The sequence below is a fragment of the Pseudonaja textilis genome, chromosome 1 (genome assembly GCF_049901715.1).
Source record: "Pseudonaja textilis isolate UNSWEBS1 chromosome 1, rPseTex1.2, whole genome shotgun sequence".
In the NCBI taxonomy this organism is placed as follows: Eukaryota; Metazoa; Chordata; class Lepidosauria; order Squamata; family Elapidae; genus Pseudonaja; species Pseudonaja textilis.
In genome coordinates this window covers 254,692,336-254,704,712 of record NC_141990.1, presented here as the reverse complement: position 1 = coordinate 254,704,712, position 12,377 = coordinate 254,692,336, and the positions used below count along the sequence as shown (strand labels likewise).

The 12,377-nt window shown below is 39.1% G+C and overlaps 1 protein-coding gene across 3 annotated transcripts; it reads left to right on the top strand.

Annotated features, from left to right (window-relative positions):
* Positions 1-5,931: 5,931 nt before the first annotated feature.
* Positions 5,932-11,809, top strand: LOC113440480 (CD59 glycoprotein). 3 transcript variants are annotated; one of them, XM_026706902.2, is made up of 4 exons: positions 5,932-6,028; positions 8,363-8,446; positions 9,022-9,117; positions 11,298-11,809. In XM_026706902.2, exons 2-4 carry the CDS (start codon positions 8,383-8,385, stop codon positions 11,504-11,506), a joined length of 369 nt encoding a protein of 122 aa, XP_026562687.1. In that variant the 5' UTR covers positions 5,932-6,028; positions 8,363-8,382; the 3' UTR covers positions 11,507-11,809. The 3 variants fall into 3 exon arrangements, with proteins under 3 accessions (XP_026562687.1, XP_087777444.1, XP_087777445.1); XM_087921318.1 differs by having other exon boundaries at positions 5,932-6,043; positions 8,375-8,446; XM_087921319.1 differs by having other exon boundaries at positions 5,932-6,161.
* Positions 11,810-12,377: the final 568 nt, after the last annotated feature.

Sequence of the window (12,377 nt, the reverse complement as noted above, 5' to 3'; positions counted from 1 at the left end):
TGCTTCAGTACCTGGATTCTGGATATTGTAGAAATTATCCACTAAAAATCATTTTGAAATTACTTATTTCATAGTCATATAGTCCATAGTCCACTCTTGAGGAGTCCTTGGTGCTCTCTGAACTTGCTTGTTTTCTTGCAGACATTTCCTAAATATGAGGATGGAAAGACGAATCTTCTTCCACCCTTATTTATAGCCTAATTTTAAGGCAAAAAACTATGTTTGCACATAATTTTCAGGGCAAATTTAAGCTTTCCCAATTGAAACACATAAAATGAGTTTTTCATGCTGATTTTATCAAAATAAGAGACATCACGTTTGAACAGAGCTATAGCCATATGGGTATATTGAAATATTTATTAATTATTTTATTTGGTTTGTCAATTGCTTACAAGATAATAGGTATAAGTAAAAACATAGTTATGAATACATGGATACATATAAGAAAAATAAAAGAAACAATAGGATAGGGACAGTAGGCACGTTGGTGCACTTATGCACACCTCCTACAGATCCTATATATTTGGAAGAAAATCTCCATTGAATATAGGATTACAGTCTTAATTCCATTCTAATCCTGACCCTTGCAGAATTTGGATATGAACTTTGTAATCACTTTCATGTCCTATACGTTTCATTGTTGTCTCTATTGATCATTTTAATTTGAAATCATCAAGGAGCTACCAGTCCTAATTATACTACAGTTTTACATATTCATATGAAACTAAGGAGAAATATTCACCATTATAATTATAATGGTGAATTTTTCTGAATGGCTTGATCAATCATTTTGTGCTCACCCATCCATTCATGTGACTTAGTAGAATATTCTTCTCCAGGATAGCGTTCATTCAGAATGCTGCACATCCCCCCCCTCCGTCAAATTCTTATCTGGTTCTTCTGTTATCACTGTTCATTAGAGGCGGGGGGGGGGGAAAACCTGATTATGAGCATAGCTGCACTTAATAACAATTGAACAGACAGCATACTACAAAATGTCTCACTTTAGAATTCAGAGGTTTATTAGAATTTAAAGCATACCAAACACAAATCACTTACTTGAATCACATTGCAATGAGGGTCAGTCAGACAAGCAGTCAAGGGGATGGCTTGAGACTGATTGCACACCTCCCATTCAATATTCTTGACTTATATACCTTAAGGCAGGGGTCTGCAACTTTAAACACTTCAAAGACCCATTTGGACCCGTTTCCCACAGAAAAGAAAACACTGGAAGCATTCAACAACCAGTGTGACTGGGTGGGCATGGCCAACTCAACGCCACTTATTCCCACCCAGTCACATGACCCACCCAGCCACGTCTACCCAGCCAGTCATTAGATCAGGGAACCAGTTCTAAATTATTTGCCCAGCCTGGCCCTGCCTCACCCCTCCCCTCCCAGCCACCTCTTGCCACACCTGGCCTTGTTCACCTTTCTCTCTTTCTCCCTCCCTCCCTCCCTCTCTCTTTCTCTTTTTCTTCTCTCTCTCTCTCTCTGCCTCTGTGTGTGTGTGTGTGTCTCCGTGTGTCTCTGTCTCTGTTTCTCTTTTTGTCTCTCTTTGTGTCTCTCTGTGTGTCACTGTCTCTCTTTTTCTTTCTCTCTTTTTCTTTGTGTCTCTTTGTCTCTCTCTCTCTCTCTCTCTGTCTAATTCTAAACTAATGCAATCCTAAATTGCATTAACAGAGGGATACAATCAAGATCAAGTGAGATATTAATACCACTCTATAAAGCCTTGGCAATACCACACTTAGAGTACTGCATCCAGTTTTGGTCACCACATTATAAAAAAGATGTTGAGACTCTAGAAAAGGTACAGAGAAGAGTAACCAGGATGATTAGGGGCCTGGAGACTAAAACATATGAAGAATGATTACAGGAACTGGGCATGGCTAGTCCTGTGAAGAGAAGGACCAGGGGAGACATGATAGCAGTCCTCCGATATTTGAGGGGCTGCCACAGAGAAAAGGGGGTCAAGCTATTTTCTAAAGCACCTGTAGGCCAGACAAGGAATAATGGATGGAAACTGAACAAGGGGAGATTTAACCTGGAAATAAGGAGAAACTTTCTGACAGTGAGAACAATCAACCAATGGAACAGCTTGCCCTTGGAAGTTGTGGGAGTACCATCACTTGAGACCTTCAAGAAGAGATTGGACTGCCATTTGTCAGAAATGGTATAGGGTCTCCCGCTTGGTCGGGGGGTGGTGGACTAGATGACCTATAAGGTCCCTTCCAACTCTGATTATGTTATCAGTTATCTTTCACTGTGCTGCACAAGGGTTGGTTGAGGAGCGAGCGGCTTCCCAAAGACCTTCCTCTTCCTTTTCACACAATCCCTGGCTAATTGTGGCAGGGCCAGGAAGGCGCGCACGAGCGAGAAAACCCTCCTCAAGTAAGTGGTGAGGCTTGGCCAAAGGGCAGCAAAGGTGGGTGGGGCAGGTGGGTTGACTGTCTGATGGGTGTATCCTACTTGTAAAGCACAATTTCAACATACTCAGGGGCACACTTCCATCACACAGGCATCACTGACTTTTTTTAAGTTAATCAATGCTGTTCTGTGTGCTAGGTCTGTGATCCTTAAAACCTTCACAAATGCTGCCATTCTTTGTGTTGTGGCCCACCAGCGGCCAGCAGAGCTGGCAACAGACTTGGACATTGATGAGATTGGGGAGGAACATGGGCCAGTTCTGGTGTCTGGGGAAGGCTCTGATGGGTGCTCTGCATCGGAGGCAGAGATGGGGCCAGGGCAGTCTGACAATTATCAACTACTTTCAGAGTCGGAGATAAGTGAGGCAGAAGAACAGCTGGCACCTGTTCCCGATGCGCAAATGCACAGAGCTGTCAGGAGAAGGGAACAATTAAGGAACGGGGTCGACTTGGGACTAAAAGCACAAGTGGACATTGAATGGCCCCTCCCATAGGAAATAAATAAGAGCAAACGGGGAGTCGTGTTTGCAGGAGACAATTAATTGTGAAGATGTGCTTAGATGAGTTTGTGCCTTGCAGAGCCACTTTGCCAGGTATTTCATTGTATAATGTTGCGACTAGAAGCTCTTGGCCTGGCAACTATCCAAGGACTGATAAGGTTTATTGTTGCAATTAAATCTTGAAATATTTATTGCTGGAACTTTTCTGGATGTGAATGCTAAGGAATTCACATTAATCAAATAAAAAGGGATTTTTGCAGGACAAAGCGTCTGTTTTGTGATTCTATTAAGCCTAAGTCAGAACACCTTGATTGTGATATATGTTATAGAAGGTATGTTATAGCAGGTCAATATTCTTTAAGCATTGCATGTAGGTAATTTCATGTTAATGCTGAATCTAGCCCAAGTTCCCTGAGATACATAGGACTGAGGGAACTGGAGTGTAGCATCAACAGCATAAAAGTATGGCCCCGTTTTCCAAGCTTCCCACAGAGGATAACATGTAACTATCTTCACCCTATGAAATATTACTTTCACACTCTTCAAAACAGCCTCAATGATGTCAATTTTGACTTGCTGACATACATTTTAGACCTTTGTTCATAGCTAGACATGAATTTCTAACTATGCATTTGTATATTCATTATACATATCCATTTTACAAGTTCAAATCTATTATATCTTTCTTCTTTTTTCAGCCTTCTGCAGCCCCATGATATTTTTTTTATCTTAAGACAAGAGGAACATATGTCAGTATCAGATTAGATATCTCCCACAACATTTACCCCATAGCATTTCACCTTTGTTGCTGAGTTACTTTTTGAGTAACGACTGAGAGAAAGCAGGAAGGCTATAGGAATGGATGAATTGAACCGAGGTGATTGACAAAAGTAGAGAAGGGGGATAAAGGAAAATAAAAGATTTATTTCCAATTTCTTGAGACCCTCCATCTATACAGTATCATCTACTGTATAATATCTGCATTCCACTACTAGGATAGTTCCCAAGAGCTAGCAAAAAATACTTTGCTTTCGTCCAGTTCCTTCCTGACTTCTTCCAGCTTTATATTTGAAATAGTCCTGCAAGGAGACAAAAATGAAAATAAAGATTTTGATTGCTATTTCTGATAATGCATAGCTACAGACTTGTTCATCTTGTTACACCGATGAGAAGATCAGACAAAATAGCAAAGTACACGTGGGACAATAAATGAGAAAGAAAGATATGTTCTGCAGACTCTAGATTAAAAAAAAGTCCAAATGTCTACTTACCAATGGGAATATCAATTTCATAAAAGACTTGCAATCTTTCATCAGGTCAGTATTCACCTTATCAAACAAACAATTCAGAACAAAACAAAAAACATTCCTGGATTACATCCTGCTTTTCCCAGCAACTAAAGGAGAAATCACCAGAAGAACAGAGCTAATGGCCATATGGGAGCAGCAAAATATCTTTGTATAAATTCAGTGGGATCTGATATATAACATAAGATCGCTCTTTTAATGGTACTGGAAGCATGGAGTTAGAAACATGGGAACTACCAAAATGTTTTTAAGAAAAAAAAATTAATTAGGAGATTCTAGAAAGGCCCAAATGAGTTTTTTTGGGGGGGGAGTGAATCCATGAAAAAGAGATATTAAAACTGGAGAAAAATCTGTTAATAGGGAAACTCTGTCCCATGCTATTTCAAGACTTACAAGTTTCCTCTCAACCTTCTTAAGTGAGGTACATTTTGTCTATTCAAGCAAGGACTTCAGTCAGCAAAAACGTTGTGACAGGTTTGAAAAATCAGGTCAAAATGGATGTGTTTAGCATGGATGTGTTCAGTATGACTGCACCTACAAGACCCTGATACAAGGGAAACAGGCTGTAATTATAATTAAGCAATAATACAAGATTCTATAATAATTAAGCAATAATATAAGGTATTAGGTTACAAATGATAAAAAGACAAAAGTTTAAATAGACTAGAGTGAGTTTAATGTGTTAATATAGAAAATTGAAATGCAGTTCACTTGTTGGTAGTAGAAAGCTAAAAATTATCAAATTACCAAAGGAAAAAAAAGAATATAGTTCTCATTGCTTACAGTTTTGCATTTAACAGTACCTATTCTTGCATACCACAACATCTATTTGTCATTTAACAAGTTTACACTTGTTTGTGTGGTCTTTTAAATGATGTTGATGATTTCTGGCATTAAACCCAAGATAGAAAATGAAAATACAGAATGGTAAACATATTTTTTTGCCACTTAAAAGCTCTCTTCTAATAAAGTTTTTATACGTTTAAAGTCTTATGCAGTTAATATGTTGTGGCATTTGAAACAAAGGTGTTCCTGCTTAAAGCACTATTAGAATTTTTTCAAAATCTAATTCACATTACTTGTATGCAGAATAAAGTATCTTGGGGGGGAATGGTGGTGTATTGGGTCATCTTTGTTTAGTTCTTCTAAAACTGCTCCGGATCAGACTCCGAAGCACATATAGATAAGCCTCCTTAAGAATGTAACCCGAATCTGCTACATATTCTGAGCGCCCCCTAAATATGTAGTTTATCACAAATTCTTGGGCGCGGTCGATGGAGCAATATAGCATATCATGTGGTAGCTTCCGAATACACTTGCGAGAGGGTCGCGCAAAAGAGCAAGTATTTTGGGATTCCCCTTCCTATTGCTTTACTGTAACTGTCATACACATACATACACCCCACCCCACCCGGAATAAAACGGTTAAATGTACTGAAACATGCTGTTCCCATCCCCCCTTCGGTGATATTCCTCTTATTACGTACTACTCTCCTCGTGATTAATCTCAGAAATATCCCCCTGTGGCTCAACACTTCAGCTGAAAACCAAGGGATTGTTCTTTATTCTACGAGCGCCATGACCATATAGCGAATCGGGGACCGGGAAACCTCTAAACCGGCCAATTGAAAATCAGCATTAGGTTGGCTCCGCCTCGCCCGAGCCATACATGTTACATTCCCGAATTGAAGTCGCCAGACGTGAGTTGGGAAGCTTCGGTGGAGTCAGACGTGGGTTTTTTTTTGTCACGTGGCGTTGAGTCGTCGTCTTGTCTGGTTGTCTCCATTTGCCTGGTAAGCATTGTAGCTGTTGTCTCCCCTTTGAAAAACGAGGCCTCTGGTCGGGCCTGTGCGCTTGGTTGAGTTGGTTTCTCCAATGCTCCTTCGAAAACCGCTAGGATTGCTAGCTTGAGTCAGCCGCATGAAGGTTGGTTGTCTAGGGAGTTTGACCCTAGCTATCCTCGGGGCTTTAGCTTGGATTTAAGGTGGGGTTGGAATAGCAAGGAGGCACAAAAGAAATGGCGAATTAGTGGGAGGCAAAAACAAAACGATGAAAAAAAACGATTTAGCCCTGCCTGGTTGCTTTGTTTTATTCAGAAAACCTAATTTAACCTCCTCTCCACGCCGTAAGCATTTTTTCTCCTCCTCCTTTCCACCTCGTTTCCTGCGCTTAGTTTAGAAAGTTAGGGGAAGCGGATGGCCGCTTTCAAGCCAACGCTGAAAAGGTAGAAACGGGCAAGCAATTTGTACTCTGTTGCCAAAAAGAGAAAGTTGTTAATCGACGCGCGAAACCGACAGCTGGAGGCGACGCCTTGTCGCCGCCCGCAGCGTTGTTGCTCCACTCAAAAGGTGCGGGCGCCCGTCCCCACAAACAAAGATAACATGCCTGGGTCAGATGGAAACTGGGTGAACCCTAAGCTACGTAAAAGCTTGAATGCTCCTTTCCTATATGGGCGGCAAAACGGGATCTTCGCTCAGCACCTTCGGACACGCCCGCAGACACAAACACGGCAGGCTTGAGTTATTTGCAGAAAGAATAAAGACAAGATGCATCTGAATAAAGGATGCTTTTTCATTAACAGCAAGTATTTCAAGGGGAAAATCCGAATTGCGTGAACTCTACGTTTTAAAAAAATAAAAATCGGACGTTCAAATGTTTTCTTCCTCGATTTCTGAAAACTTGTATTTATATATGCCAGCCATCGCACCATCAGATGGCCTTGCATTTAACATCTGGAAATGATAAATATTGCCATTAAAAATAACAAAAATGGCTAAGGGAAAGATACAAAGGCAGAGGCAGAATCTTTCCCCAATACCATTAACCACACCCTACCCGGGTTCCAGGCCACTTGGCAGAGCCAGGTTTTAAGGCCTTTTGGAACCTTCACAAAATGAATTATTTGCTCCAGTGATCGCTATGTAGCTTATTGCCATTTTAAAACTTATTAACTAAAGTGTACGTTAAAAAAATTGAGGCCTAAAGGTGGTGGTAGTGGGAGTGCTAACAATTCTGGGAGTTGAAGTCCACAAGTCTTAAAGTTGCCAAGGTTGGAGACCCCTGGCTTAAACTGTTTATCTTATGCTTAAATCTGAATTTGGTGCTGCAGCATAGACATAATTTTAGCTACCTTCATGTGACTTTTTAATAAAGGATAGCAGTTGGCAGTTTGTTTGCCAGTTTCATACCCTTGCCATACATAGACTAGAGCACTTAACTGTTAATATGTTGAGGATGTGCATAGAGAGGATTGAAAATATGGCTAGAAGAATTTAATACATCCACAAAAACAGTGGTGAGAAGTTTTAAGAAAAAGCGGAGTATGACACAATATATGGGTGTGGTGGCAAAAAGCACTGAAATGTATGGAAATATATAGTTATTAGTGTTGATAATTAGCTTTAGCTTTTTCTCTTTTTTTTGTTCATTTTTTTTACTTTGCATTATATTGTTTTCTGTTTGCCAATAGAAAAGAGGTGGTTTTGTGCAGTTTAATTGCCATTTGTACTGTTGCGCTCACAAAATGCTTGTATTCATTTGGGATTTTTGTGTTATGGGACAAAAGTGCCATGTGATAATGAATAAAAATCAATTTAAATGATACAGCTATGGTGAGAGATCTCCAGCAAAAGTGTCTTTTGGAATCAGTGAAATGGAGTAGCGAGTTATGTACATAAACATTTTTCTTCATGTTGTGATAAATTCTAATTATTTGATATACAAGATAAAAGTGCTTTCAAATTTAGAAGTAATATTTCATTTTAGTGGTAACAAACTTTTTCTTCAGTCTCAGTGTTGTTGCCTTTCATGAATATTCTGTCACATGCCTGGAAAAAAATTACTAATTAGCACTTATAAAAGTTTTATAAGGCTGGCATAATGACATGCTGTATAGAATGTTCATTTTATTTATTTGATTTGTCAATTGCTTACAAGATAATAGGTATAAGTAAACATGAGTAAGAATACAAGAAATAGGTACAAATAAATGGGGACAAATGAACAGGGAGGTTAGGCATGATTGTGCACCCCCCTTACAAGTTTGAGGCTTGGGATAGAAATACCAATGCTTGATTGTGTTTATTTTGGAACATCTGATAGGACAACATATTTTTTTTATTATGTAGGTTGAATAGAAGACACGAAGATGAATTCCTTTTTAGTCATTGCTATCAATACTACCTTTATTCTGGCTTTGTTCCTCCATTCAGGTAAGGAGTGAAATTGAAACAGAATAACAATAACAGAATAACAGAATAGAACAGGGAGAGGTGGCTTATTATTCAAAGGGCTGACTGAGTTTTAGTTTGATGGATTGGAATTATACAGATAATATGATAGAAAAAAGTATATCCCTTTGAATGACAGATTATTGATTTGAGTTGTATGAAACTTTTTTATAACCAGTCAAATTGTTGGAGCAATCCTACTGATCAGGTTTCAAGGGAACTGCTTTGGGTTTTGGTTTTGATTTTTTTTTTTGTATGTGTCTTTGAGTCAAAGATAGTTGACTCCTGGCAACTACCTGAACATGTCCGTGCAGTTTCCCTGTCAAGATTTTTGGAAATCTGAAATATGCTTGTCAGGAGCTAGTTGTGAAGCTGTGAGTGATGATGTAACAGTTGTAAATAGATGTATTGTTCGCAAAGCTGTTTTTTAACATTGTTAAAACTTTGAACTGTTGTTAAAACAGTAAGAAAGGACTGCTTATAATTTGTTTTCTAACAGGGATTCTGTTTCATAAGGGAACATTGTGTTTACTTCCTTTTTTTCCTTGTTTATTTAGGAAATGCTTTAGTGTGCTACAATTGTCCAATTGCTAACTGTGACAAAAATATAACCTGCACAGGTGAACAAGATACTTGCTTAATAGCATATCTTGGTGAGTATATTGCTTGATCTCTTTTATATTTAATTTCTGAAGAAATATACACATTTATTAATCTGATTTTTAGACTGATTTTAAATATTCTGAGAAGTTTAATATGCACACAATGAAGTCAGCAATAACATTTCAATATATCTTGTCATTCTGGAGGGAACAACAATCAAACTCTGCCCTCCACCCCGGTTCTCATATGTGCCTTTGAGGTTTTTTGTTTGTTTTTTACTTCTGGTGACTGCCTGGACAAATCCCTGCAGTTTTCTGGATAAAGTTTTTTGGAAGTAGTTTGCAGAACTGAAAAAGAATGATTGGCTCCAAATCACCCAGCTGGCTTTGTGTTCTGTTTCTAGCCTGATGTCTTAATCACTACATTAAACTGGCTGCAGAGATAAAAACAAAAACACTTCCCAGCACCACATTAGGATGGAGAAGATCTATGTTTCTAGTATGCTTTTAAAAAGTACTGCTAACACCATAAGATGGCAGGTCAAACAAATCTCCAGGGAGCATATTGCAGAAGGAAAGTGCCACAGAAACTTCTTACGGTATCCTAGAAGATTGCATTGCTTAATCAATGGGATCTGCAGCAAGCCAGCCTCTGTCAATTCTGACAGGTTGAGTAGAAAGCATAGAAAAGAGATGGCCCCACAGATAACTAGTCTATATACCATGTAGAGCTTTTACATATGTCAATCAGTATCTTGAAAGTCACTTAGGTGGCAGAAAGATCAGTGCTCGGGTCACCATTTTATAGAATTCACAAGCTTGTTGGTACCATCAGCAAGCCAAAAAGCAATCTGCCCCTAACAAAGGGCAGAGGATATCCTGCCCTGAGACAAAAATCAAACGGGATTTCCAGTATGCATTGGGCCCTCAATTATTCCATTCTCCACCATCATTACAGGAGCTTTCTTCCACACATCAGTGCTGTTTTCCGTTACACAAGTCCTCCCCTAGCTGGTTCTGCCAAAGTGTCCAACCTTGTCTGTTAAGGCAGCAGTGAAGACTATTCCCCACAACCTAATTCTTTGCTGTGCACTCTCTTTTATATCACACAGGTAAAGATCCACCTCTACAAGCGGGCCCCACCTTGACTAAAAACTAAAATGAAAAAAGTCTTGATTCACTTCAGATGCACTAGATTTGGCTTTTGTATGGCTTCCCTCTATATGTTTTATTTAATGCCTTAGGACGAGTGTCAAACTCAAGGCCTGGGGGCCAGTGAAGTGCTTAGATCTGGCCCGCGGGGCCACTCTGGAAACAGTGAAAGACCGGCCCTGAGCTCCATGTTCGCTGACAGAAGGTTGCAGGAGGCCATCGCAGCTGAAAACGGAGCTCAGGAGCCTGTTTTCACTGGCAGAGCGCTCGGGTCACCACAGGCGGGTGACATCCGATACGAGTGACATTGAACTGGCCATGCCCACCCTGGCCACATACCCCTGCTCCCCCAGGTCAAACATAACCCTTATGCAGCCCTCAATAAAATTGAGTTTGACACCTCTGCCTTAGGTAAGCGGGTGTGGGGGCTCGTAGGGCAGCTCCATCTTCACCCTTGCTTGATTTTTAGGCATGTGCCTCATCCCACCTTGTAAAATTAGATGGGCAGGGCTTAACTAGGGCTTATTTTGGGGTAGGGCTTCTTAGGTGCAGGCATGAAAATCTGGCTAGGGCTTGTTTTCAGGGTACATTGTATTTTCAGGGAAACTAGCAAATTCTTGCTTTACTAAAACGCTTAATTATGCAAACTATGCTTAAAGTTTTCAAGTGAGTGGTGAAGGAATCATTGCTTATTTTATTTTCTCCCATTTTTGGTGGAAAACAATGTTTATTTTTTCTGTTTTATTTGGCTTAAGGCTGTTATCAAATGTTGGGATAGAGGGGTAATAAAACAGGGATGGTAAAATCTCCCAATGAAATAAGATTGAATTTTTTGGATGAAGGATTTGGGCCAATTCAGAATCTTTACAGCAACTTTTAAAAACTTTTGGGATTTTCTGTGGAAAAGTTGGGGTACAAATAGTCTTACAATATCATGTAAGCTGTTTTTAATTTAACAACTGATTAAAAAGACTGAAATTTTTGAACAGACTACAATTTCCACCTATACACACAGAAAACTTTTTAATTAAGTAGGATAGAACTTAACTATAATTTTATTTTTCTTTTTTCTTTTTAAGGTTCAAAAAATACATCTAGATGCTGGAAGTATTCTGACTGCAATGTAGACTTTATTTCGCTTAATTTCTCAACAAAAAACTTCAGATACAGGTGCTGCCAATGGAATTTGTGTAACAATGCTCCAAATGTAGTAACTAGCAAAATAGTTCTCAGTGGGGCTTTCTTGCTGACTGTTGTTCATATGGTAAAGTTCTTAGTCTGGAACTGAAACAGGGCATTGTTTTTCAATTAAAAACACTGGTGTCATTTGAGAAATTGTTCCTGTTGGAGAATATTAAATTATGGAGATACAGTATTAAGTAGATAAAATTTGTTTGCTGTACTGCACTTTTCCTTACATTACATAATTTCTATTGGAAGCTTACATTTAATCTGTAAGATATTCATATTAGCCAATGTGGACGTATAAAACTTGCTTTTGTTCAGAACATCTTTTGAATCTCATAAAATTGCCAACCACATTTTAACTTGCAAGCAATTGTTGCAATAAAAGTGCTGTTGTATATTTAAATCTGGATTGATTTTTTTATTTACCTTTTTGATGCCACAGCTAAACCTTTTCCAGTAAGGTAAACCATTCTAGTCATAATAGCGAATGACACACTATCTCCTTGCCACTTTTGTGGGTGGTTCTGTCAGTATATAAGAAATTATGAGCTGGGATAGCCATAACAAGTCAGCCAATGGGAACTAAGAAACAGGATCTGTTGTGAGCCATGTGAGATGGACGTGGCTTAGCTTAACAGGTTTTGTGTGTGTGTGTGTGAGAGAGAGAGAGAGAGAGTCTGAGTTCTGGTTCTGGCTTTAGCTTCTTGTATTTGCTACCATGTTGCAAGAGCTGCATGGGTATTATATACATGCATCATGCTTTATATTATTGTGTACAAAGAAGTTTCATCTATAAATGAATCCTGCTGAATTATTTACAAGTGTGCTGGTTGAATTGCTGCAAACTCTTTAACAGGTTCCTTATCAATACAATATAATAGAAGGGTTCCTGCAAGGAATATAAATCCTTCTATTCCCCACTATCCTGTCAGAGCTGAAGAAGCTTCTTGAATGAGAAGCGAGATATATCT

What these genes read in the sequence shown, in the direction of transcription:
- LOC113440480 (XM_026706902.2), top strand. Translation starts at nt 8,383, where the DNA reads ATGAATTCCTTTTTAGTCATTGCTATCAATACTACCTTTATTCTGGCT. An exon ending in GGCTTTGTTCCTCCATTCAG is followed by an intron (nt 8,447 to 9,021) that starts GTAAGGAGTGAA and finishes TTGTTTATTTAG; the next exon opens with GAAATGCTTTAGTGTGCTAC. An exon ending in TTGCTTAATAGCATATCTTG is followed by an intron (nt 9,118 to 11,297) that starts GTGAGTATATTG and finishes TTTCTTTTTAAG; the next exon opens with GTTCAAAAAATACATCTAGA.